This window comes from Narcine bancroftii, chromosome 3, assembly GCF_036971445.1.
Source record: "Narcine bancroftii isolate sNarBan1 chromosome 3, sNarBan1.hap1, whole genome shotgun sequence".
NCBI classification, from domain to species: Eukaryota; Metazoa; Chordata; class Chondrichthyes; order Torpediniformes; family Narcinidae; genus Narcine; species Narcine bancroftii.
Genome location: NC_091471.1, coordinates 171,414,796 through 171,438,246, shown reverse-complemented (window position 1 = coordinate 171,438,246; position 23,451 = coordinate 171,414,796). Strand labels below are relative to the sequence as shown.

The window sequence follows — 23,451 nt, the reverse complement described above, 5'->3', positions numbered from 1 at the left end:
CCGTCGCTTGCTTGTTCGTGTCCTGAGGAAGACATGGATTTTAATGGAGCTTTCCACTCAAGGAAGGTTGAAAGGTCTACAACATTTGGGTTGTCTGTGCTGGGATTGTTCGGGCTCTTTGTATGGGGAGAGAGCACCAAGTTTCTGCTTGTGATGGTTTCCCTCTCTCTGCCCTTTCCAGAAAGCCTGCAGGAGCAGAACATGTTTTGAACATGTAACTTGCAGTGAACTGAACATTTAGTTACTTCGCTGTATGTTTCATTAGCCACCATGGCAGCTTGGAGAGACCATATCAACATGGACATCAAGCCATCAGGAAAGAATACATCAACAAGATGAGATAATAGCAGGAAGGAAAATGCAAAAACGTACAGATTATTAACTTTTTTCAAAAATGTTGAGATATGCATGGTAACAGGCTTTTTCAGCCCACTAGCCTGCACTGTCCAACTGTGTCCAATTGACCTACTAACCCTGTCCGTAAGTCTTTAAAACATGGGTGGAAACTAGAGCACCCAGAAGAAACATACATGGTCACAGGGAAAACGCACAAACTCCTTATAGACAGTGGTGGATTTGAACCTAGGTCACTAGTGCTGTAACAGCATTGAGCTTAACTGCTATGCTAGCCTTGCCACCCTATGCTGGAATCTAAATGCTGGAAGGGCTTGACTAGTGAAGTGGTATCTATGGAAAGAGAAACCAGCCAAGGCACACAAAATTACTGTCAATGAACAATTTGACTTTGTGTGAGGGAACCTTTCTCTGCAAGTAGTGAGGCAGCAATTTCTAGACACTCCAGTTTTTATGAAGGTTGCCCGATCTGAAAGCTTCACTTTATTTATCTTTCCACAGATGATGGTGGACAGGCTGAGCTTTTCTCAGCATTTCCTGTTTTCATACGAGAAGCAGTAGGGAACTAATGAACTGTAAACACACCCCCTCAGACTGAAACATGCAAATCCCGTTTCTCAGGAACCAGCAGTTCACCTGATCTGAGTCAAAAGGCCAAAGATCTTCCGTCATACTCTAAATCGGGACATACACATCACCTGAGTCAACTCTGGTTCGTTCAATCCCTGCATCTGGTTGGCCTTAAACTCTCCTTGTACTTGATTCCATGGGTGCCACTGTGGAAGGTCAATTAACATTTTAGAGAAAGAATGCACTGAATATATATGCATTCAGCGTTCTCAGGTGAACATTTTTAAATGATGTGATGTTTGACCTTTCTGTTCGGGATAGTGTCAGGAAGCAACTCGGTCTTTTTGGATTACATTGGAATTGAGGGTATGGCGATGAGGTAAGAAAGTGGAAGTGTAGACCAAGATCAGATCAGCCACATCCTTATTCAATGACATGACAGAGGTCCTGCGCCTATTTCTTCCAGCCCACGAGCCCGTGTCGCCCAAATACAGAGAGGCCCCTGGATATAAATGTCCAACTTTATGGACAACTCACACTCACAAACAAGTTGTGTCCCCAATTCACACATGCGCAAGATGTCGATGGAATGAGAGTAAGGGTTAACTTTTATTCATGATCTTTTTTTTCTATCTAAATGGTTTTAAGAACTGTTTCTTTAACTTTATTTACAGTACCTTTGACTAACTGACACTATATAAGAACCGTATGTACCTGTTCTGACTTATCTGCAAATTCGACTTAAAGACCTGGGGACTTCCTGCACATCAATTAACCTAAAAACCCTGTATGTATGTGAAGGGTAGAAAGAAACTGAAGCACCTGAAAGGATCCCATTAAAATACATGGAGAGAATGTACAAACTCATTATAGGCAGCACTGGATTAAAACCTGGGTTGCTGGCACGGTTATAGCGTTGTGCTAAACCATTATGCTAATCTTGTTGCCATACGCTAACTATTACTCCTTTTGGTATTTCATATTTCTCTTTTGGAAGTGGACACTAAAAATCCACAGTTAAACAAGAAAATCTGCAGAAGCTGTGTTCGTAATTCACACAAAAAAAGTTGGAGGAACTCAGCAAATCACACAGCATTCTTTATGTAGCAAAGATAAAGATACATAACCAATGTTTCAGGCCTGATCCCGTCATTAAGGTATGAACAAAATGCAGGCAGGCAACTGAACAAAATAGTGGGGGGAGGGGCAGGGGGAAGATCCCGGCCCAAGGCAAGAGGTCAAGGGTGCATATGAGTGGGAGGGCACAGGATAAAAAAAAATTGAGGTGACAGGGAGAGGGGATAGCTCTGAATGGAGATCTTGAGGAAAGGAGACAGTAGGATTGGGAACAGAGAGAGAGAAAGACAGGTAAGTGGCCTTTCCTTTGACTCATCCCACTTTCTTCAAGTCAAAGAGGTGTCCATGGGTCCCAGTTATGCCTGCCTTTTTGTTGGCTATGTGGAGCAATCCATGCTACAAGCCCTCCTGGACAAGGCCCCTCAACTCTTCTTCCACACATTGATGACTACATTAGTGCTGCCTTGCACATCCATGATGAGCTTGTCAACTTTATCCACTTTACTGCTCTCTTTCACTCGGACCCCAAATTCACCTGGTCCATTTCTGGTGACACTCCCCTTTCTCAATTTCTCTGTCTTCATCTCGGGAGACAAATTTTCTACAGACGTTTTCTACAAATCCTCCCAGAATTACCTATCCCCTGTAAGGATTCTATTCCTTTCTCTCAATTCCTCCATCTCCTTTGCGTTAGCTCCCAGGATGAGGTTGTCCAATCCAGATCATCTGAGATGTCCTTTAAAAAATGTGGCTTTCCTTCCACCATCAACTCAGCTTATCTCCTCCATTTCCCACACATCTACCCTGCCCCCTACTGCCCCTAGATGAAACAAGGACAGGATTCCCCTTGTCCTCATCACCCTACCATCCTCCACATCTATCATATTATTGCCTGTAATATCTGTCACCTACAATGTGATCCCATCACTAGACATATCTTCCCTTCTTCCCTCTTCACCTTCCGTAGGGAATGCCTGCTCCATGACTCATCCACTCCTCCCTTCCCACTAATCACTTACTTATCCTTGTGACTGCAGCAGGTGCCACACTTGTGCCTACTTGTCCACCCTCCCAACATTTGGGTCCCCAAATAGTCCTTCCAAGTGAAACAACACTTCACGAGAATCTGCGGGGGTCATTTACTCTATCCAGTGTGCCATTATGGCTTCTTTACATCAGAGAGACTGGATGCAGACTGGGAGATCATTTCGCTGAGCACCTTCACTCTGTCCACAGCAATTCAATTCCACACCCCACTACTGTGCCGATGTTTCTGTCTGTGGCCTCATGCTCTGCCAAAACAAGGCCACCTGTAAATTGGAGGAGCAACACCTAATATTATGTCTGAGCACTCACCAACTGGATGGCATTAACATCGACTTCTTTAGGCCACTCACCTGTCTTCCCATCCCTCTGTCTCCTTTTCTCCAGCTCTCCGCCTCCATTCAGTGAGCTATTTCCTCCCCATCACTTCTCAGTTTTTTTTCTCTTATGCCCTCCTACCCTGTGGGCCTGTGCTCCTCCTCCTGCCCCTTCCCCCTCCATTTTATGCAGATACCTGTCTGCAATTTGCTCATACCTTGATGAAGGGCTCATGCCCGAAACGTTGGTTGTGCATCTTTACCTTTGCTTCATAAAGAACACTCTGACTTGGTGAGTTGCTCTAGCATTTTGGTGTAAACTGAAAATCTACAGGCCAGCTCAGAAGAAAACTGGGAGGTCTGATCACCAATTTTAGTGCTTCATCCATTTTGCTGTCATTGAGATGGTACTGATACTGCACCTTAGAAATAGCAGGCATTATGCATTTGGTGTCATTGAGCTGTTCTGATGTCTTGTTATACAATTGCAAATATCTCTGTTATTTGTACCCCTGAGATGAATTATGCACTACCTCACAGATGGTAGTCTGTTTGTCCTCACTTAAGTCTCATTCTTTCCATTCACAACATCAATTTTTAAAATAGCAAATTAATAAAAACACAATTAACAAGCGTGGCATTCTTCCTTCCTCCTCCCCTTTGAAACTTAGCTGGTTGCTTCTGTAGCTTTCTAGCTGGTGGGTACATTATTGATTGTCACGATGGTCATTTGAGGAATGGAAGGAATAGAATACCACCTGGCCTTGAAGCAATGATAGACGAATGCTGGAGGCGAACAACATACCCTGACTCCAACTTGGGGGCTGATGAAATTTTCCAATTGTAAGTGAAAGGGATCTCACTTTTATCAAGCTTTTACCTCCCCAAAGTCATAAATATGAAGCAATAGCTTAAGCCACTATCAAAACAGAGAGAACTGAGAAATGGTGAAGTCACAGAGGGTTTAAAAATGATGTCGAGGAGGCCCATTGGGGCCATCGTGTCTGTACGAGATCCCAGTTCTTACACTCATTTCATAGTATTGCAGGTTATGGATCTTCACGATGTGAAAGAGGTCACTGGGTTTCCACACCCATCATAATTTCAAGCAGTGATATTTAGATCCCTACTGCTTTCTGAAATAAAAACAAGTTTACTTGCCTCTCTTTTGATCACATTTCCCTTCAACTAAAGGAAATAGGCCCTTCCTTTGGAGCAGAAAGGGCTTAATTGAGGTCTAAAATTATAATACCAAAGGGAACATCCTTAGTCTGCCCAATCTTTATTCATCATTACAATTTTCCAGTCCTGGTAACATCCTCATAAATCTCCACAATTTCATACTCATCCTCCCACCCCCTCAATTGACTTGATCAATAACTCTCACTGCCTTAGAAAGGTAAGCAACACTTGAAAAAAATTCATCCCACCTGGCAACACTCTCCTTACTCCCTCGTCGACAAAGATTCACGAGTACGAGATCATGTATGTCCAAATTCAAGAATAGTTTCTTTACTGCTATTATCAGACTTCTGAATTAATCCTAAAATTATGCTGCTTTTTTTTTGTACCAACTGATCTCTCACTTCTGTACTCTGAGATATCTACTGGTCTGCTTGCAAAATAAGCTCTCCAAAATATTTTGGTACGTGTGAGAATAAATTTGAACAGTGAACAGCTATCAGCTGTTAGGTGTAGCTTGGTTTACTGTTTGCCTGAGTCATCCTCTTGTATGAAGGTCTTCAGTTGTAGGTGTATTATAGTACAGCCTGTAGCCGACTGCTACAAAGAAACACACACATTCTCAGTGTGGGAGGTTAAGGTCTGAAATTTATTGAGGCTGGAAAAGCTCCTTTTATACAGTTGGAGTTCCCGCTGTTTGATTGGTTGACATCAGTCACATGAATAACAATAGCGGTGGGAACATTCTAACGTATGAATACCCTTCCTTCCCAGCCTGTTATTGATCTGTTAGCTGGGCAGCTTGGCAGGTGCTATTTTAGGGCTGCTGGTCTTGTACTGCTCCAGCTTTCAACCACGCCAATTTACTGTGTTAAGGGATGTGTTACAGTGTGTTATGTTGCTGCTTTTTACTTCTGTGCACCGCGAGATGTATCAGCACGATCTCCGCGGTGGTGGGCCACCACATGACCCCCCCCCCCAGAACTGGCGCTACAGTTCATAGTGTCTTTGGATGCAGTCCCCAATGTTCTTGGTGGTCTGCCTCTGCGTCGAGATGCTGGCATTTCTACAGGTTGAGTCGGGTCTGTGTGTACCGGCTTGAGCCTGTCTGCGGTGAAAGCCTCTGGTTTGCCATCGATGTCCAGTTTCAAGGTGGCCTCGTTGTTCTGAATGACTCAGAAGGCCCTTTGTAGGGCTTCTGTAGCAGTGGATGGTGTGGCCCTCTGCGCACGAGCACATACTCACAGTCTTGGAGTTCTTTAGGGATGTTGAACTTGGCTTGTCCGTGTCTGGAGGGTGGGATTAGAGCTAGGTTACCGACCTTTTCCTGCAGCCTGTCTGGCCGGTGGGACGAAATTCCCAAGGACCGTGAGTGGAGTTCCGTAGATGAGCTCGGAGGAGGATGTGACGAGGTCTTTCTTTGGGGCTGTACAAATCCCTAGCAGAGCCCATGGCAGTTTGTCCACCCAATTTGGTCCCTTGAGTCTGATCATAAGGATGGCCTTGAGGTGCCTGTAGAAATGTTCAACCAGCCTTTTAGACTGCGGGTAGTATGCTGTCGTGTGGTGTGGCTGAGCGCCCCACAGGTTGGCAACGTTGGTCCACAGGCTGGAGGTAAATTATGCGCCTCTGTCAGAGGTTATGTGCCATGGTAGCCCGAACCTTGCTACCCAGGACGAGATGAGTGCCTTGGCGCAGGACCTGGTGGATGTGTAGGCCAGAGGGATTGCTTCTGGCCACCTGGTGAAATGGTTGACCACCATGAACAGGTAGCAGAAACCCTGTGAGATTGGTAAGGGCCGCACTAAGTCCACGTGAATGTGGTGAAACCTTCGTTCTGTTGGCTCGAAAGGCTGCGGGGTGACCTTGGTGTGCCGCTGTACCTTGCCTGTTTGGCCCACCCGTTGACTTGTTTCCGCAACACATGGCCACCAACCGGACCGTGGCCCTGATTGATGGATGTGCCAGCCCGTGGATGGAGTTGAAAACTCATCGCCTCCATGCCATTGGGACAATAGGTCGAATCTGCCCGGTGGTCACGTCGCACAGGAGGGTAGTGTTACCTGTGCTGACTGGGATGTCCTGAAGCTTTGTGACGACGGTCCTGTACTGACTTATCTCGTCGTCCTGCTGCTGTGCCTTTGCCAGTGCCACGAAATCCAGTTCGTTAGCCAGAAAGTGGATGCTCTCTCTCGACAAGGAGTCCGCGACCACGTTGTCTTTTCCCAAGATGTGCCTTATGTTGGTGGTGTACTCCAAGACGTAAGACAAGTGTCTGCTGGCGGACTAACCAGGGGTCAGAGATCTTGGTCAGGGTGAACATCAGTGGCTTGTGGTCCGTGAAAGCCCTTCCCTCTAGGAAGTACCGGAAGTGGCAGATGGCTAAGCACAGCGCCAGTAGCTCTCGGTGGAAAGCACTGTTCTTTAGTTCAGAGGGCGGCAGATGTTTGCTGAAGAAAGCTAGCAGACGCCAACTTCCTTCTATCTGCTGCTGCAGGACTCCACCAATCACCGTTCCTGAGGCATCGACCATGAGGGCTGTGGGTGTGTCTGACGTGGAGTGGGCCAGGAGTGCAACATTAGCCAGGGCTTCCTTTGCTTCCACGAAAGCTCGTGCGGAGTTATCATCCCAGGTCGTCCTTTTCCTTGCTGGTCATCAGGGTGAAGAGTGAGCGCATGGTTCGAGCCGCTGCAGGGACAAATCTGTGATAAAAGTTGACCATCCCCACAAACTCCTGTAGTCCTTTGGTTATACTGGGCCTTTGGGAAGTTGTGGATAGCCTCCACTTTGCTGGGTAGTGGTGTGGCCCAGCATTTAGTAATCCTGTGGCCCAGGAAGTCAATCGTGCTCAGCCCAAACTGGCATTTAGCCAGGTTGATAGTAATGCCGAACTCACGTAGGCAACTGTAGAGGATACGGAGGTGTTGTAGATGATCCTGCTGGGTTCTGCTCGCCACCAGAATATCGTCTAAGTAGACGAAGGTGCCGTCCAGGTTTCAGCCTACCACGTCCATCAGTCACTGCAAGGTCTGTGCTGCATTCTTGAACCCGAATGGCATCCTCAGGAACTCGAATAGTCCAAATGGAGTGATGGATGGCCATTTTGGGGATGTTGTCAGGGTGCACCACGATTTGGTGGTATCCTCTCACCAAGTCCACTTTGGAGAAGATTGTCACTCCATGTAGGTTTGCCGCAAAGTCCTGGATATGCGGCACGGTGTAACGATCTGGAGTGGTGGCCTCGTTAAGCTGAAGGTAGTCGCTACACGGTTTTCAGCCCCCAGATGCTTTAGGCACCATGTGCAGGGGAGAATTTCATGGACTGTCCGACTGCTGAATGATGCCTAACTCCTCGAGCTTGCGGAACTCCTCCTTGGCCAATTGGAGCTTCTCCGGGGGAATTTGTCTTGCCCTTACATGGAGAGGTGGTCCGTTGGTAAGAATGTGATGACTGATGCCATGTTGGGGCACCTCCAACATGAACTGAGGGGAAAGTATTGCCGGGAACTCAGCCAACACCTTGGAGAACTCATTGTCCGAGCTGTGGACGGAGTCCAGGTGCAGTTCCAGTGCGAAGGTTTGGAACGTCTCTGCGTGCACAGGTCTATTGCCCTTGAGGTCTACTAGGAGGCCATGGGCCTGCAGGAAGTCCTCTCTGAGGAGTGGTTGTTCCTCTGCAGCCAGCGTGAACTCCTATGAGAAGTGACTGCCTCTGAACTGCAGCTCGGCCCTATGCGTGCCATAGGTCAGTATGCTGCTGTTGTTGGCAGCCCTCAATGCGGGGCCTGCTTGCCTGCATCTAATGTCCAAACCTGTCGGGGGAATCACGCTGACCTCCCCTCCTTTATCCACCAAGAATCGTCTACTGGAAAGGCCATCCCATATGCACAGGAGGCTCTCTCGATGGCCAGCCACCATGGCCATCAGCGACGAATGGCCTTGTTGATTCCCTGGAACTTGCAGGGAGACCGGCATTGGCGGGCCTCGGAGCCCCATCTTTGGTGGTAGAAGCACCCTCTCTCCTTGGATGTCCCTGCCTCTTGCCTGCCTTGGTCTGGTTGCGAGACTTCATGAGGAGCCCCATGGTAGCTGAGCACTTCTGTTTCTGCTCCCACAGAATATCGGCCTGTGCTGCGACTTTCCGGGGGTCACTGAAATCCATGTCAGCCAGGAGCAGTTAGATGTCCTTGGGCAGCTGCTCCAAGAACGCCTGCTCGAACATGATGTAGGGCTCATGGTCTCCCATTAGGGAGCATCTCGTTCATGAGCACTGATGGGGAACTGTCCCCTAGCCCATCCAGGTGGAGCAGCCGTGCCCTTCTCCCTCACTGCGAGAGCCCAAAGGTCTTGGTTAATAGCTCTTTGAAAGTAGTGTAAGTGCCTTCCAATGGTGGCCTGTGGATGAAGTTGCCCACTCTGTCTGCAATCTCTGGATCCAGGGCACTGACCACGTGGTAGTGCCATGTGGTCTCAGATGTGATGCCCCGAATCTGGAACTGAGACACTGCCTGGTCGAACCACATGCCGGGTCAAACTGTCCAGAAGGTCGGGAGCTTGAGGCCGATTGCGCTGATCGCTGCTTTGTTATCCATTGTTAGGTTTAGATGCTGTCTAAACTGTTGGGGTCACCAATTGTAGCCGACTGCTACAAAGAAACACACACTCGCAGTGTGGGAGATTAAGATTTGAGATTTATTGAGGCTGGAAAGATTCCTTTTATACAGTTTTGGAGTTCCCGCTGTTTGTCTGATTGGCTGACTTCAGCCGCATGAATAACAATAGCGGGCGGGAACATTCTAGCATGTGACTACCCTTTTTCCCCAGCCTGTAATTGATCTGTTAGCTGGGCAGTTTGGCTCGTGCCATTTTAGGGCTGCTCGTCTTGTTCTGCTCCAGCTTTCAACCGCACCACTTCGTTGTGTTAAGGGACGAGTTACAGTGTGTTATGCTGCTGTTTACTACCGCACGTGCTGCGCAATGTGCCGGCTGGATGTTTTAGATGAAGCTATGTGAAGTCACTGGCAGTTTGGCTGTAAACATCCCTGGAGCATGATATTCAGTTTGGTTGCTTTGTTCTTCCTGAAACATTTGGAGCCCTCTGAAAAAATTGCTGAGTTACACATTTATAACTTAGTTTTCTCCAAGTGTACCATGCATTCATTTCTGATTAGTCAGGAATTAATGATTAAACTGGAAACAGCTATGGGATTCAGATGGTTTCAATCACAAGTATTATTTAGATCTTCAAATTTAGTCTTGTCATTTCTATAATTTTAGAGCAAGAGAAACAATGTTAAATTAGCTGTGGCCAATTTGATATGTGGTATTTTGATTTAAGCAAATTAGAATGATTACTGTTCAACGAGATCAGACTTGAACTTGAAAGTGCTTGTGAGATAGGGTGGGAGGGATCTGAGGCAGTTATGTGCAACATGCAGAAAAAAAAGCAGAGTAACCGATTTACCTTGAGTGTCACCTCTACCAGCAGGACTGAGACCTGAATGTACTCAGTTACCTCTCCTGTTCTCTTGCTCAGAAGGAGGCATGAGCAGGTATTGTATTTTGTCAAAACTGGTTCAGAGGATTGTTGGGTCATTGGATCAGGATGCTAAACTTAATTCACCTCCCATCTTAATGTCATCTGCTGTATTTATTCTTCTTTCGTTAATTCCTAAGCCTACATTTGTAATGGGAAAATCCTATGCTGATCTCTCTTGTGAATAGGTTTCTGTTGATACTCTGTGCACAGCTGGAGAAAGCGATTTGATTTTTGCTGCTGATGGGCTCAACGTGAAGCTTTCTATGGATGGGAGCAAAGCAGTTATCACAGAGTGAGATTGTGGTTGTTCATTGTGGGGAAGGTTCTAAGTTTCCAATAACGAAACACAACTGGACACTGACTGTGGTGCGCTGTTAGCGAGAATCAGACACACACAAAGATAAAGACTATACAACAGGCTTTAATCCACAAAGACTTCCACAGAGCAAGGATGGCTGAGCAACTCGGAGTGAGACCTCGGGAGGCCGGTGCAGGCTTATATCCCGGAGGGTGATTGACACTCGACTGGGTGGGGCTTGATCCCTTCAGGCCAACTGAAGCCAGGTGTTGTCCTGTCCCCTTACACTCCTGCAGGTACAGAGGTTGCCCCCTGCAGTAGGCCGGTGGTGTACCACCACACTTACCTACTTGGTTAAATTTATGGGCTCTATCTGCCAAAAGTTAGTCATTCATACCTCTGTACACTTCAAGGTGGGAAAAACACTGAGCTGGAAGTATTGTCTGACCTCATTTCTTTGAGGTATATATTTTCTAATTTTATTGGTTCTATTCCTCATGCTGTGGTCTCCTGAAGAAACATGATCCTCCTAATATCTCTCGGAGAGTGTTTGTGATTAGAATTAACCACAGATTAACAAAAGAGCAAACATGAAATGGAAAGGATTGATGGACTGTATGGAAAAGGCAAAGAGATGGCACTAATTTGACAGCAGGGCATATTGACCTGTTGGTGTTTTCCATGTGCAGTCACACAAAATCCTTCCACATTTACCTCAGACCGAAGGAAATAGCTCATCTCCCTCCATCATGACTGGTTTGAATAGTAACTGCTTTTGAACATTGCAATGGAAATCTCCTGCTGTCAGTAATACTTGATTAAATTTATAAGGGTTCTCCACTGATCCAACTGACATCGCATTGAACAATTCTACACTGAAATCAGAGATCTGGATTTATTAATGATGATATGTGTAGTTTGTTTAGTGACCATGTTCAAAGCACAAAACCTTCCAGGACAGGGTAAAGTTTTATGTGGAAAATAATTAAAGCTTTAGACTGGATGACTAGGAAGAGACTGTCTTCTCTGCCACAAAGTACCTGGACAATGCATATGCAGATATTGAGGAAAAAAAGATGGGGAGAAGAAAGGTTATGAAAGAGTGGTTGAAACAAATTCAAGAATTACTTTCAAAAATAAGCAGAAATGAAGGGAAGTTGTGGGGGGGGGGGGGGGGGGCGGTGGTGAAGAGTGAGATGGATTGCATTTTTCTTTCACTGAGCCAAGAATTTCTTCTGTATGATTCCATGAAATAGTAGTTGAAGAGCTTTAAAGGGGTAGACATACTTGCTGGTTTTCTCTTATGGTAATTTTGCCCTTGGGTATGCGCAATGAATTTATTTGAAGTACAAGGAACAAAACACTATTTTAAGCTCTGTAACAGTACCAGTCAATGCATTGAATTATTTTTGCTGATGTAATAAGGTCTGTCTATATGCTTCATCTTTAGCCTCCAAAACTCCAGGGAGAAAATGTCCCAGCCTTATTTAAGCCTGTCAGTTTTGGTAACTTGTTGTGAATCATTTCTGCACCCTTTCCAGCTTAATGATATCTTTCCTATAGCTGGGTGACCAGGACTGCTGACATTACTCCAAGTGCATTCACCAACGTTTTACCCTGTACTCAATGCCTTAACCAATGAAGACAATCGGGATAAGTGCTTTCTTCACCACCCTGTTTATCTGTGTTGCCATCTTCATGGAACAGTATACCTGTACCTCAAGTCTCATTGTATTTTCATACTGTCCAAATCTTGTTTTGACCCACCAAAGTCAACAATACTTTGGAATTCTCTTCTATTGGATGGCAGTTTATGCCAGGTTAAATTTAAACCCAAAATTGATCAATTTTGATTAGCATAGATGTTACATCATAGAAGAAAGTTCTAAATGGAGTTGGGTTGATTTCACTAAATGGTGAATTGCTTGGGTCTTCTACTGGTTTTGTGCTTGATTGGGGTCTCAGTGGGAATGACGACACTGCAGAAGTTCAGTGCTCTGCCAATTGGCCTCTCCTTCTAGTGAAAAGGCACAAAAACTGAGATACATAGTCAAGTTTATTGTCCTCTGATTGCACACATGCAACTTGACAAAACAGCATTCTCTGATCCTTGGTGCAAAACACACGAGCAGACAAACAATACATATGCAGGACAAGCACTCACCTATACAAATAAATAAATAAATATTGTTTCATGTGTCTCGGATGATTAGTGTGAGCAGTTTTCTTGGTCATTCAGCATTCTCACTGCCCATGGGTTGCAACTCTTCGCCAGCCTGGTGGTGCTGGCTCTGATAACCATATAACCATATAACCATTTACAGAGCGGAAACTTCTGTATCTCTTTCTCAATGGAAGCAACTGAAAGATATTGTGTGTAGGGTGGAAGGGGTCTTCAAGAATTTTGCTTGCCCTCTTCAGACAATGATCCCGGTAAATTACTTCTAGGGGGTGCGGGTGCTTGAGGGAGACTCCAGTGATCCTCTCTGCCACTCTTCTGGTCCTGTGGATTAACCTCTGATCCTTTTCTCTGCAGCAACCATACCATAGTGTGATGCAACTGGCCAGGATGCTCTCAATAGAGCTCCTATAGAAGGTTGATATAATAGTGGCCTAGCCTTGCCCGGTTCAGTTTTCTCAAGAAGAACAGTCATTGTTGTGTCTTCCTGACAAGTGAGGAAATGTTGATTGTCCATGATAGGTCACTAGTTAAGTGAACTTCAAGGAACTTGGTGCTCTCTCCACTCTCTCTACTACAGAGTTGTTGATGTGTAGTGGAGGGTGGTCATTCCTGGTCCTCCTGAAGTCCACAATCATCTCCTTCCCCTTATCCACATTTAGACTTAGGTTGTTACTCTCCCACCATTTCACGAGACTTTTCACCTCTTTTCTGTAGTGTGACTCGTGGTGGTTGCTGCTGTGTCATCTGCAAACTCGATGACACCATCAGAGCTGTATCTGGTGATGCAGTCGTGGGTCAGTAGGGTGAACTGGAGCAGGCTGAGCACAGATCCCGGTGATGCACCAGTGCTCAGTGTGACGTTCTGCTACCGAATCAGACAGACTGTAAGGAAGTCCAGAATCAAGTTCAGAGTGGGGTGTTGAGTCAAAATATGCAAAGATCCAAAGTAACTTCTTTGTTCCATTTTCTCCTCTTTATTTTTACCCCTGATTAATGGAACAACCAAAGGATTTCAATAAATTCTAACGTATGCATATGTTCCTGTGCTGGAAAAAGGACACAAATTTATAAAAAACTCTTGATTTTGCAGTCTGTTAACATTTGCCGAACTGTTGCTCATATGCTTTGACCAAAAGTCTATAAATAAACTTCCTGCTTTGCATTTAAAATTCATGGTAATGCTTATTCACAGAAATTAATGCTTAATTTTCTGAGTGAATTTCATCTGTTGGACCAGTGGGTGGAGGCTAGGGTGGCCATTTCAAACTGACCAAAACAGAAGATTATGTAGGGTCAGCATCAGAAACTCTCTTGGGTGGGGGGGGGAACGACGACACTGCCATCACACTTACCCCTCATTGCGTATACGCCAGTTGGCACTTTGTACGCTGCCTTCACACTTCCTCCTCACTATGCGTGCGCCACCGCTTTGGGATTAAGTGTAAATGCAAATAAGGTGGAAAAAGGGAATCAGGGGAAAGACAGACTGTAAATATTGTAATTGTGAGGAATACAAAGGGGATTATGTGTTTTTTCATAATGTTAATGATTAAAGATGAATGTATATTAAGTAAGAATGAATACGGGTAGCTCAAGGAAAAGAGGGAGATACAAAGTGGTAGATGGGTGCATTAGGCACATCTCAAAAAGGCTGGGGGATTGGCACCAATAGCTTGGTTATTGGTGCTGGGGGGTGGGGTAAAGATAAATTGGGAGGGGGGAATATATGGGTTGTTTTCGTTTTGCTATCAAGGTAATTTAGTTGATGGTTCTTTCAGTTGTATGAGGGTGGGGGGGGATAACTACAGACTTTGTGTGTTACATGAATGTTAAACAAGATTATAATGTTTGATGAGTCTATGAAAATTAAAATATTAAAGAAAATAATAGGCGCGCACGCCTCATTTAATGGGTAAGTGCCTTTTCTGCCACTTAATTTGTCCAACTCGAGGTGGCACCAGACGGAGGACAGAGGGCTCAAAAGCCGGACTGTCCAGCCAAAAACTGGGCATCTGGCCACCCTAGAGGCACAATACAGCAAAACTCATTCATGACCAGTTACCATATTCTCATTCATTAAGGTGATTATAGCACATAGATCATAGAACATTGAAATAGAACATAAAACAATACAGCACAGGAACAGGCCCTTTGGCCTATGTGATGCCCAATTAAAGTAAAAAGTTATTAATTGGTTTATTATTGATGTAAGGTGATTCAAAAAGTTTTTATGAGGTGAATATTCCTTCTTTCCTTCCAGCTTTTTTCATTTTGTGTTGATAGGTTTCCAGTGCTTTGCCCAGGCAGTCCTTGTTTCCCTTGTAATATGTACTGGGAAACAGGACTGGGAAGAGGTTGGTCATGGTCAGAATTAACATGTTCCTAAGCAAAGAACTGGGCCCACTGCAATTTGCTTATCATCACAATTGTTCTGCAGTAGATGTAATATCGCTGGCTGTCCACTCAGCTCTGGATCACCTCAAACACAGCAACTCATACATATGGCTGCTCTTCATCGACTACAGCTCATCCTTCAACCCTATTATTCTCTCAGCGCTGGTCAACAAGTTCCATACCCTGGGCCTCTGCAACTAGACCCTTGACTTCCTCATCAGAAGACCACAGTTAGTATGAATTGGAAACAACATCGCTTCCTCACTGACTCTCGATGAAGGAGCACCTCAAGGATGTGTGCTTAGCCCATTGCTTTACTCAATATACACCCATGACTGTGTGGCCACGCATATTTTGAACGCTATCTATAAATTTGCCGATGATACCACAGTTGTTGGCAAAATCACAAATGGCAATGAGGATGTGTACAGAAGGGAGGTAGATCAGCTTGTTGAGTAGTGTCAATGTTAGCAAAACCAAGGAGATGATTGTGGAGTTTAGGAGGAAGTCAGAAGAACACAAAGTAGTCTTCATCAAGGGCTCAGTAGTGGACACAGTCAAGACATTCAAATTCCTGGGTGTCAACTTCTCCGAAGATCTGTCCTGGAGCCTCCATGTTGATGCAAACAGGAAGAAGGCTTGCCAGCAGCTATACTTTGTGAGCTGTTTGAAGAGATTTGATATGTCTCTGAAGGTTTGTGTAAACTTCTACAGGTGCACTGTGGAAAGTATTCTGGCTTGTAGCATCACTGCCTGGTACCGAAGTGTTCAGGACAAGAAAATACTCCAGAAGATTGTTAACTTGGACTGCGACATCATGGGCACTGGTCTTCCTCCATTGAGGACATCTACAAGTGGTGGTGGCTTCAGAATGTAGCCGCTATTCTCAAAGACCCCACCACCCAGGCCATGCCATCTTTAATCTGCTACAATCGGGAAAAAAGTACAAGAGCCTAAAGACGAGCACTCAGAGGCATAAGGACAGCTTCTTCCCTGCTGCCTTCAGTTTCCTGAATGATCAATGAACGAAAGACACTGCCTTACTTTAACTTTTCGTGCACTATTTTTATTTATTTTCGAAAGATAGTTTATATAAATGATTGCGCACTTTGCACTACACATTCTTCGAAATTTACCAAGGTTTCCAATGTCATGCCAAATCTCTGCAAACACCTGAGGAAGTAAAGGCACTGACCTGGTTTCTTCACGATGCCATTAGTGTGTTGGTTCCAGGAAAGATCCTCTGAGATAATGGCTCCCAAAAACTTAAATTTGCTCACCCTCTTCACCTCTGAAAATATTATATACCGTATAAATAGCTGGACTGTGTGAACAATCTTCCATTTTCAAAAGAAAACGATCACATAAAGTAACTGCTCCACATGAAATGGACTTCGTGGCTTTAAGTTGAAATGTGATATTCTTTTGAACTGGCAGTGGTAATATGAGGATTACTTCTTCTGTAGAATTGACCCTTTGAAAATGAGAAGACCATCTTAATTATTTAGCATGAAATACTTTCCTAACTTCTTCAGAGTAGTAACTTGTGTGAGGTGCAAATAATGATTATGCAGGAACATTATTTCAGTATGAGCCCAGGCGGTCGGTCTCTTCTTTGCTTAAAAGTGGCACAAAAAAGTGTTGAGGACCCTTTCCATCCAGTCCACAGAATCTTTATTTTGAATATTTTATTTTTGTTTTTTTTCCAAAAATATACATAGTAATATTTAAAATATACAATATATTAAACTTTTTTCTCACAAACACAACAAACAAAAACAAAACAGTCCCTCCCTCCTCCCCTTCCACACATACAGATCCATATACAGTTGGGGAAACTACCGTTTTGTATATATAAATAGTTATTTTATACCCTTTTTTTGTTCCTATTTATTACTGTATCTGGGCCCCTATGAGGTCCAGGTGTGGCTGCCAGACCTTCACAAAAGTGTCATTTATTCTTTAAGTTATATGTGATTTATTTCCATAGGTTCATTGCGCTATGAGTTGAGGGGAGTTGGACTTCAAATTGATCGTGATACATTTTTTTTGCTACCACTAGTACTATTTTTATGAATGATATTTGATCTTTTTTTCTCTATTCTCATGAAACTGCCTAATAGATATTAGCTCCGGGTCGCCCGTGAAGGCCACTCGAGTTATTGTAGTTAATTTTTCTACAATTTCTTGTCAAAATGGCCTCACTTTCAGCCACGACCACATGGCATGTAAAAAAGTTCCTATCTTAGTCCCACATCTGAAACACATCTCTGAAATTTCAGCTTTTGATCTGTGTGACTTTTGTGGGGTAAGATATAATTGGTGTAAAAAATTATACTGAACCAGTCCATATCTTGCATTTATAATTGATGTCATGCTGCCCTTACTCCAATCTGACCAGTTTCTTTCTAAAATCACAACACCCAAGTCCCTTGACTTCTGCCACCCTGGTTTTGCACTTTTGCTCTGGAGTTCATAGTACATTCTTGTTATAAGTTTGGGTGTATTCCCCATCCAGACCATTAGTTCAGTTTCACTAATTTTAGCTGGGGTCAGTCCACAGAATCTTTGACCTATTACCATCAGAAGGAGGTACAGGAGTATCAAAATCAGGACTGCCATGCTGGGATAGAGCTTCTTCATGTAGGTTGTGAGATTGATGAACAGTATTCTGTGACTGTATAAATGATTCCAAATATATATATTGATTTTAAATTGTATTTCTATGTATATATGTGATTTTTATGTTCTATGTATGCATATACACTGTGGTCCAGAGAAATGCCATTTCATCTGATTGTTTATGTATAGTAAGATAGGCTTGAACTGGAACTTCAATGTAAGAGAAATGGTGCAATATGTGTCACACTTGATCTTGATTCTGTTTAGGGAGATTCATGTTTACCCCCCAGACCTGGTAGCTCTGCTCTAACTGTAGTATTCATAGCCATCACCTCAAGACCCCATCTGGCCTGTACCAGAGTAAATCCTGCTGTCTTTGCCCCAGTTCCTTTGTAGTGTACACACAGCTGTTGGTCAGGTGAGAGTTTGCTGAAACCTTGTCAAATAGTAAAGCCTTTGTTTGTTTTTCCTGCCATGGAACAGATGTGAAAAAAATCCAACTCTGTATTTCACATTTCACAAATTGTTTCCAATAAATAAGTGTGCTGTAGTGGTTTAAATGTGGATTAAAAATATCTCATCGGGATTTGATCCTGAATTAAATGCCTGAGGACAACCACAAAATTTTTCACTCTTCTGAGCAAGTCATCATGTAAGTCATCTGATGGAACTTTATAGACGTGGCAATGATTTTTCCTTTTTTGACATGGTAGATGTCAGGAACTTGTGGTGTTGGAGTCAGGGAGAAGATTACCATATAAAAGACAGCAGAAAAAAAACTGATGGAAAGACCCTATTTAGCATCCTGAGGGAATTGTGTCCTGTGCCTATTAATATCAGAGACCCTTATCTTATGGCAATTTGAGTTACATAACTTTGCCCTTGAAGAATTTACAAATCACAATCTAAAAATTTAAGATATGGAAGAAAATTTGCTTCTTCAGAATTGGTACGAAAAATAATGTAAGATAACCCTGCTTTCCTGACGCATTTGCAGATGACTTGGATTTCCATGATGGAAAATTGCCATACGGATCATTTTCTAGAACTGCAACCCACATCACCACCCCTCCTGCAACACCAGTGTTGCCTTACTTTATTGGCATGTAACGTACACAAATGTAATACACCAAATTCATCAACTTTTGCCTGCCTTAAGGATACACAAAGTGGCACCACTAGCCTAGCCCAGGACCCCCAACAATCAGAGAAAGGGAAGCAAAAGAGAGTCTCTTCAGAGTCACCATGTTTGAGGATTTGCCTCCAGTGCTATAACAACCTCTGCAGCCACATGGCCTCCTGTTCAAAGGCCTCCTGTCCAACTGGTGAACCTGAGCTTCCAGTTCTGAACCTCTGATATGATCACCTGATCAGGAAGCTTTCAGCACCAGAGATCTCTCAGAAACTCTTCTTGCCATTGGCTTCCTCATGAATCCCAATCCTGATATCTGGTTTCTATGAGCCAAGCTCCAGCAGCCCTCTTCTCGTGGGGATCCTTCATCCACTGAGCCCCTCATTGATCCACTGCCTTAATCAGCTTTTTAGTGGGGTCCTCTCTCAGGCTTCTCCTCAGTATGGTGGTGGGGGGGGGGGGGTGCGGTGGTGTGGTGTTGTGGTTATCTCCTGCTCTGATGCCCTGTGCCAGTCCATTGATTCCACAGAGAGTACAACCCCTTGTGTTCTCCTATCAAGCAATGGCGGTGCCATCTTGGATGTGGAGCTCTGTATTTTAAAATTTAATTTAGAGATACAGCACGGTAACAGGACCTTTCAGCCCATGCTGACCAAATACATTCAACCATGACTGGGCAGTAGGACCCTGCCCATTCCCCATTACAGCAGCTCCCACAACAATGCCATTTTCAACATTAATTACTTTACAAATATTATGATGAATACAAATCACCAGAATTGACACAAACATGTGCAAAAGGAAAAATAAACAGCTGTATGGTACAAAACCTTTTTAAAGCTCCAATGGGTGAACAAGCGGATGAACCAACCAATGCACTCTTCACAATGGTCCACCGTGACAACATTTTAATTAAGATTCACTGTACAGTAGCTCAGGGTGTTCTGAAGACATGAGACTGACTAATTCTGTTGCTTCCCTCTTCTCCTTCCTCAGACTGAGACATTTGTCTGGATCAACAAGACCTCTCCACATGCTCAGAGTGTCGCAAAGGCAAAATACCAATTTTTATTTGGCACGCCTGCAGAAGATGACTCTTTGGAAAGGGGTAAGAGATGACTGGGAATATTGGTATTTAGTTTAAATGGATTAGACCATATAAGACAGGAGCAGCATTTGGCCATTCAGCCCATCATCTGCTCTGCCATTCAAATCATGGCTGATGTGTTCTTCCTTTCAACCACATTCTCCTGCCTTCTCCCTGTAACCCTTGATGTCCTTATGAATCAAGAACCCATCAACCTTTGCTTTAAATATGCCCCATGAATTGACTGCCACAGGTGTCTGTGGCAACAGATTTCACAGATTTTCCACCCTGTGGCTGAAGAAATTGCTCCTCTTCTCTGATCTAAGGGGATGTCCTTTTATTTTGAGCCTGGGGCCTCTGATCATAGACTCTCCCACTACTGGAAACATCTTCTCCATGCCCACTTTATCCAGCCCTTTCCTTCAGCTACGAGACCAAAATGGCACACTATATTTGGTGCAGTCTCACCAACATCGTCTTTCTTTACAGTTGTAACCTATCTTCCCCACTCCTGTTCTCAACGCCCTCAGCAATGAATGCAGGCACCAACCTGCATTGCAGCTTTCATGGAAATATGTACCTGTACCTGCACGTCTCTTTATTCTACCATTCTCCCCAAGGGTCTACCATCCACCATGTACAACCTGCCCTGGTTTAATCTACTAAAGTACAACACCATGCACTTGTCAGAGTTAAATTGCATTTGCCATTCCTTGGCTCAAGATCATGGTCAGAGAACAACATAGCATAGTTTTTTAAAAAACTTTATTGATTCGTTCAAAAAACAAATAATATGATGTATACAGCAATTAAACATGAACATGAACATTAAAAAAAAATATAGAAAAAAAAAGAACCCCCCCCCTTCAGCCAACTCTCCTAAGGAGAGCCATAAAAAAAGAAAAAAGAAAGAATATTAAAAAAAAATTAAATATACATATTAAAATCTAATCACTATAACTTGAAATATAAATATTGCGAGTATAACTGCCATTTATTAATAAAAAAAATATAATTATCATGTGAAACATATGTATTTTTTTCCATTATTAAATAATATTTCATCTCATTATGCCATCTATTAATATCAAGCATATTTGTATCTTTCCACATACTAGCAATACATTTTTTCTCTACAGATAAAGCTAAATATACAAAATCAAGCTGGAACTTATCTAATCCCAAACCTTTCAAAGGTTGCAAACTACCCAATAAAAATACTGTTGGATCTAAAACTATTTTAATCTTATACAGATATTCTAAAAACGATTGAATTTTCTTCCAAAAAGATTGTACATGCCCAAACAGCATGAAAAAAAGTTCCAACCGTATCACCACATCTAAAACACAAATCTGATTTATTAAAACCATATTTTTTTAATTTTTCAGGTGTCATATATAATTGATGTAAAAAGTTGTAATTAATCATTGCATAACATGCATTTATCAATCTAGTTACACTATCATAACAGATATCTAACCAATCATCTTCAGAAAAAATAAACCAATATCCGCTTCCCATTTAATTTTAGATTTATCCCAACCCTTTTTATCCATACCATCCTGTAATATTTGATACATAAATGAAATATACCCCTTCTCTGGTACCTTCATAAGAAAAGTCTCAAATTTAGTCATTTTAGGTAAAATCATATCTCTACCAAACATACATTTTACCAAAGATTGAATTTGATAATAAAGAAATAAAGAATTCTTATCAATACCAAAATCTTCCCTCATCTGATTAAAAGATAAAAACTTACCCTCTTTAAAACAATCTCCCAAATTTTTCACACCTTTAAATCTCCAATGCAATGAACTTTGATTATGTATTGATAAAGAAATACGTTGATTATTATACAACGGAGTCAAAGCCAATAATTTACCCCTAGAACCTATCATTTTCTTTTTCTTTATTCATAACTTCATTAAATGTTTTAATATAGGCACATTATATTGTTGTAACAAATTCATATTCCACCTAAATAAAAATTGATGTATTTCAAATTCAGAAATACTTGCCATCTCAATTTTAGCCCAACTAGGAGGCCGTACCAAATCCATCAATGAGCTAATAAATTTAAGTTTGGCTGCCTCATAATAATTTTGAAAATATGGTAAACGTAATCCCCCTAACTCATATTTTCAAGTTAATTTATTCAAAGCTATTCTCGAAAATTTACCCCTCCATAAAAACTCCCTAACCATTTTATTTAAATCTTGAAAAAAAATTTTATTAAGTAAATACGGAATAGATTGAAACAGATATTGTATGCGCGGAAAGATATTCATCTTAATTGTATTTATCCTTCCCACTAAATTAATAGGTAAATCTTTCCATTTAATCAAATCAGTTTTGATTTTTTTCATTAACAGAGCATAATTTAATTTATATAAAGATTGATAATTAACATTCAAAATTATACCCAGATATTTAATTCGGTCAGTCCACTTCAAATTAATAATATTCTTATAAACTGAATAATCTCATTCACTTACCAGTAATATTTCACTTTTTTCCCCAATTAATTTTATATTCAGAAAGACATCCATATTGTATTAAACATTCCTTCAAATGTAAAAGTGACTGAGCTGGGTTTATTAAATACACCAATACGTCATCAGCAAATAAATTCATTTTATGCTCCTCATCTAAAACTTTCATACCTTATATCTGTGTATTTTGTCTTATCAACTGTGCTAAATAAAGGTTCAATCACTAACGCAAACAAAGCTGGTGATAAAGGACAACCTTGACGAGTTGATCGAGTTAACTTAAAAGATTCCGAAATCAAACCATTCGTCAATACTCTAGCTACCGGTTTACTAGATAGAGCCTTAATCCAACCAATAAAAGAAGGACCAAACTTAAATTTCTTCAAAACTTTAAACAAAAAATTCAATTCTGCATCTAAGGATATCACCATCAGATGATCTAAAGATTGTCAAAATCTATTAATCAAACTAATCATGTGCAAAATGTTATCTGAAGCATATCTATTCTTTATAAAACCTGTTTGATCAATATGAATCAACTTTGGTAAAAATTTAGCCAATCTATTCGCTAATATTTTAGCTATTATTTTATAATCTACATTTAACAACGAAATTGGTCTATATGAAGATACTTTCAAAGGATCTCTATCTTTTTTAGGAATTACTGTAATTAAAGCACTAGAACAAGACTCAGGTAATTCATAATGTTCTCCAACTTGATGTAATACATCCCCAAACATTGTAGATAAATCATCATAAAAAATTTTATAAAATTCAACTGAGAATCCATCATCGCCAGGCGATTTACCATTCGTCATTTCCATCATAGCCATTTTAATTTCCGAATCAGTAAATGGTTCTTCTAACTCCTGTATATCTCCATCCTCTAATATTGGTAAATTCAGCTGTGATAAAAAAAGATCAATCGATCCAGTTTCCTGTTTTCCTTCAAATGTATATAATTTTTTATAAAACATAGCATAGTTCAGGCTCTTCAGCCCACAATGTTGTGCCTACCCATATAAACCTACTCAACAATCTAAGCATTCACTATCTAACATTCATAATCCTCTTTTTCCTGCATCCCTGTGGCAATCTGAGTTTTGTCTAAATGCCCCTATTGCACCAGCCTCCACCATCACCCCTGGCAATACAT

General features: G+C 42.3%; 1 protein-coding gene across 9 annotated transcripts in view; it reads left to right on the top strand.

Annotated features, from left to right (window-relative positions):
- The window catches only part of psd3l (pleckstrin and Sec7 domain containing 3, like), a 538,648-nt gene that overhangs the window by 122,622 nt on the left and 392,575 nt on the right, over window positions 1–23,451 (top strand). For all 9 annotated transcript variants that reach the window (XM_069925817.1, XM_069925820.1, XM_069925819.1 and 6 more), the window contains one exon: window positions 19,709–19,820. In XM_069925817.1, the coding sequence (XP_069781918.1) occupies window positions 19,709–19,820 (112 nt within the window). The remainder of the gene's footprint in view (window positions 1–19,708; window positions 19,821–23,451) is intronic.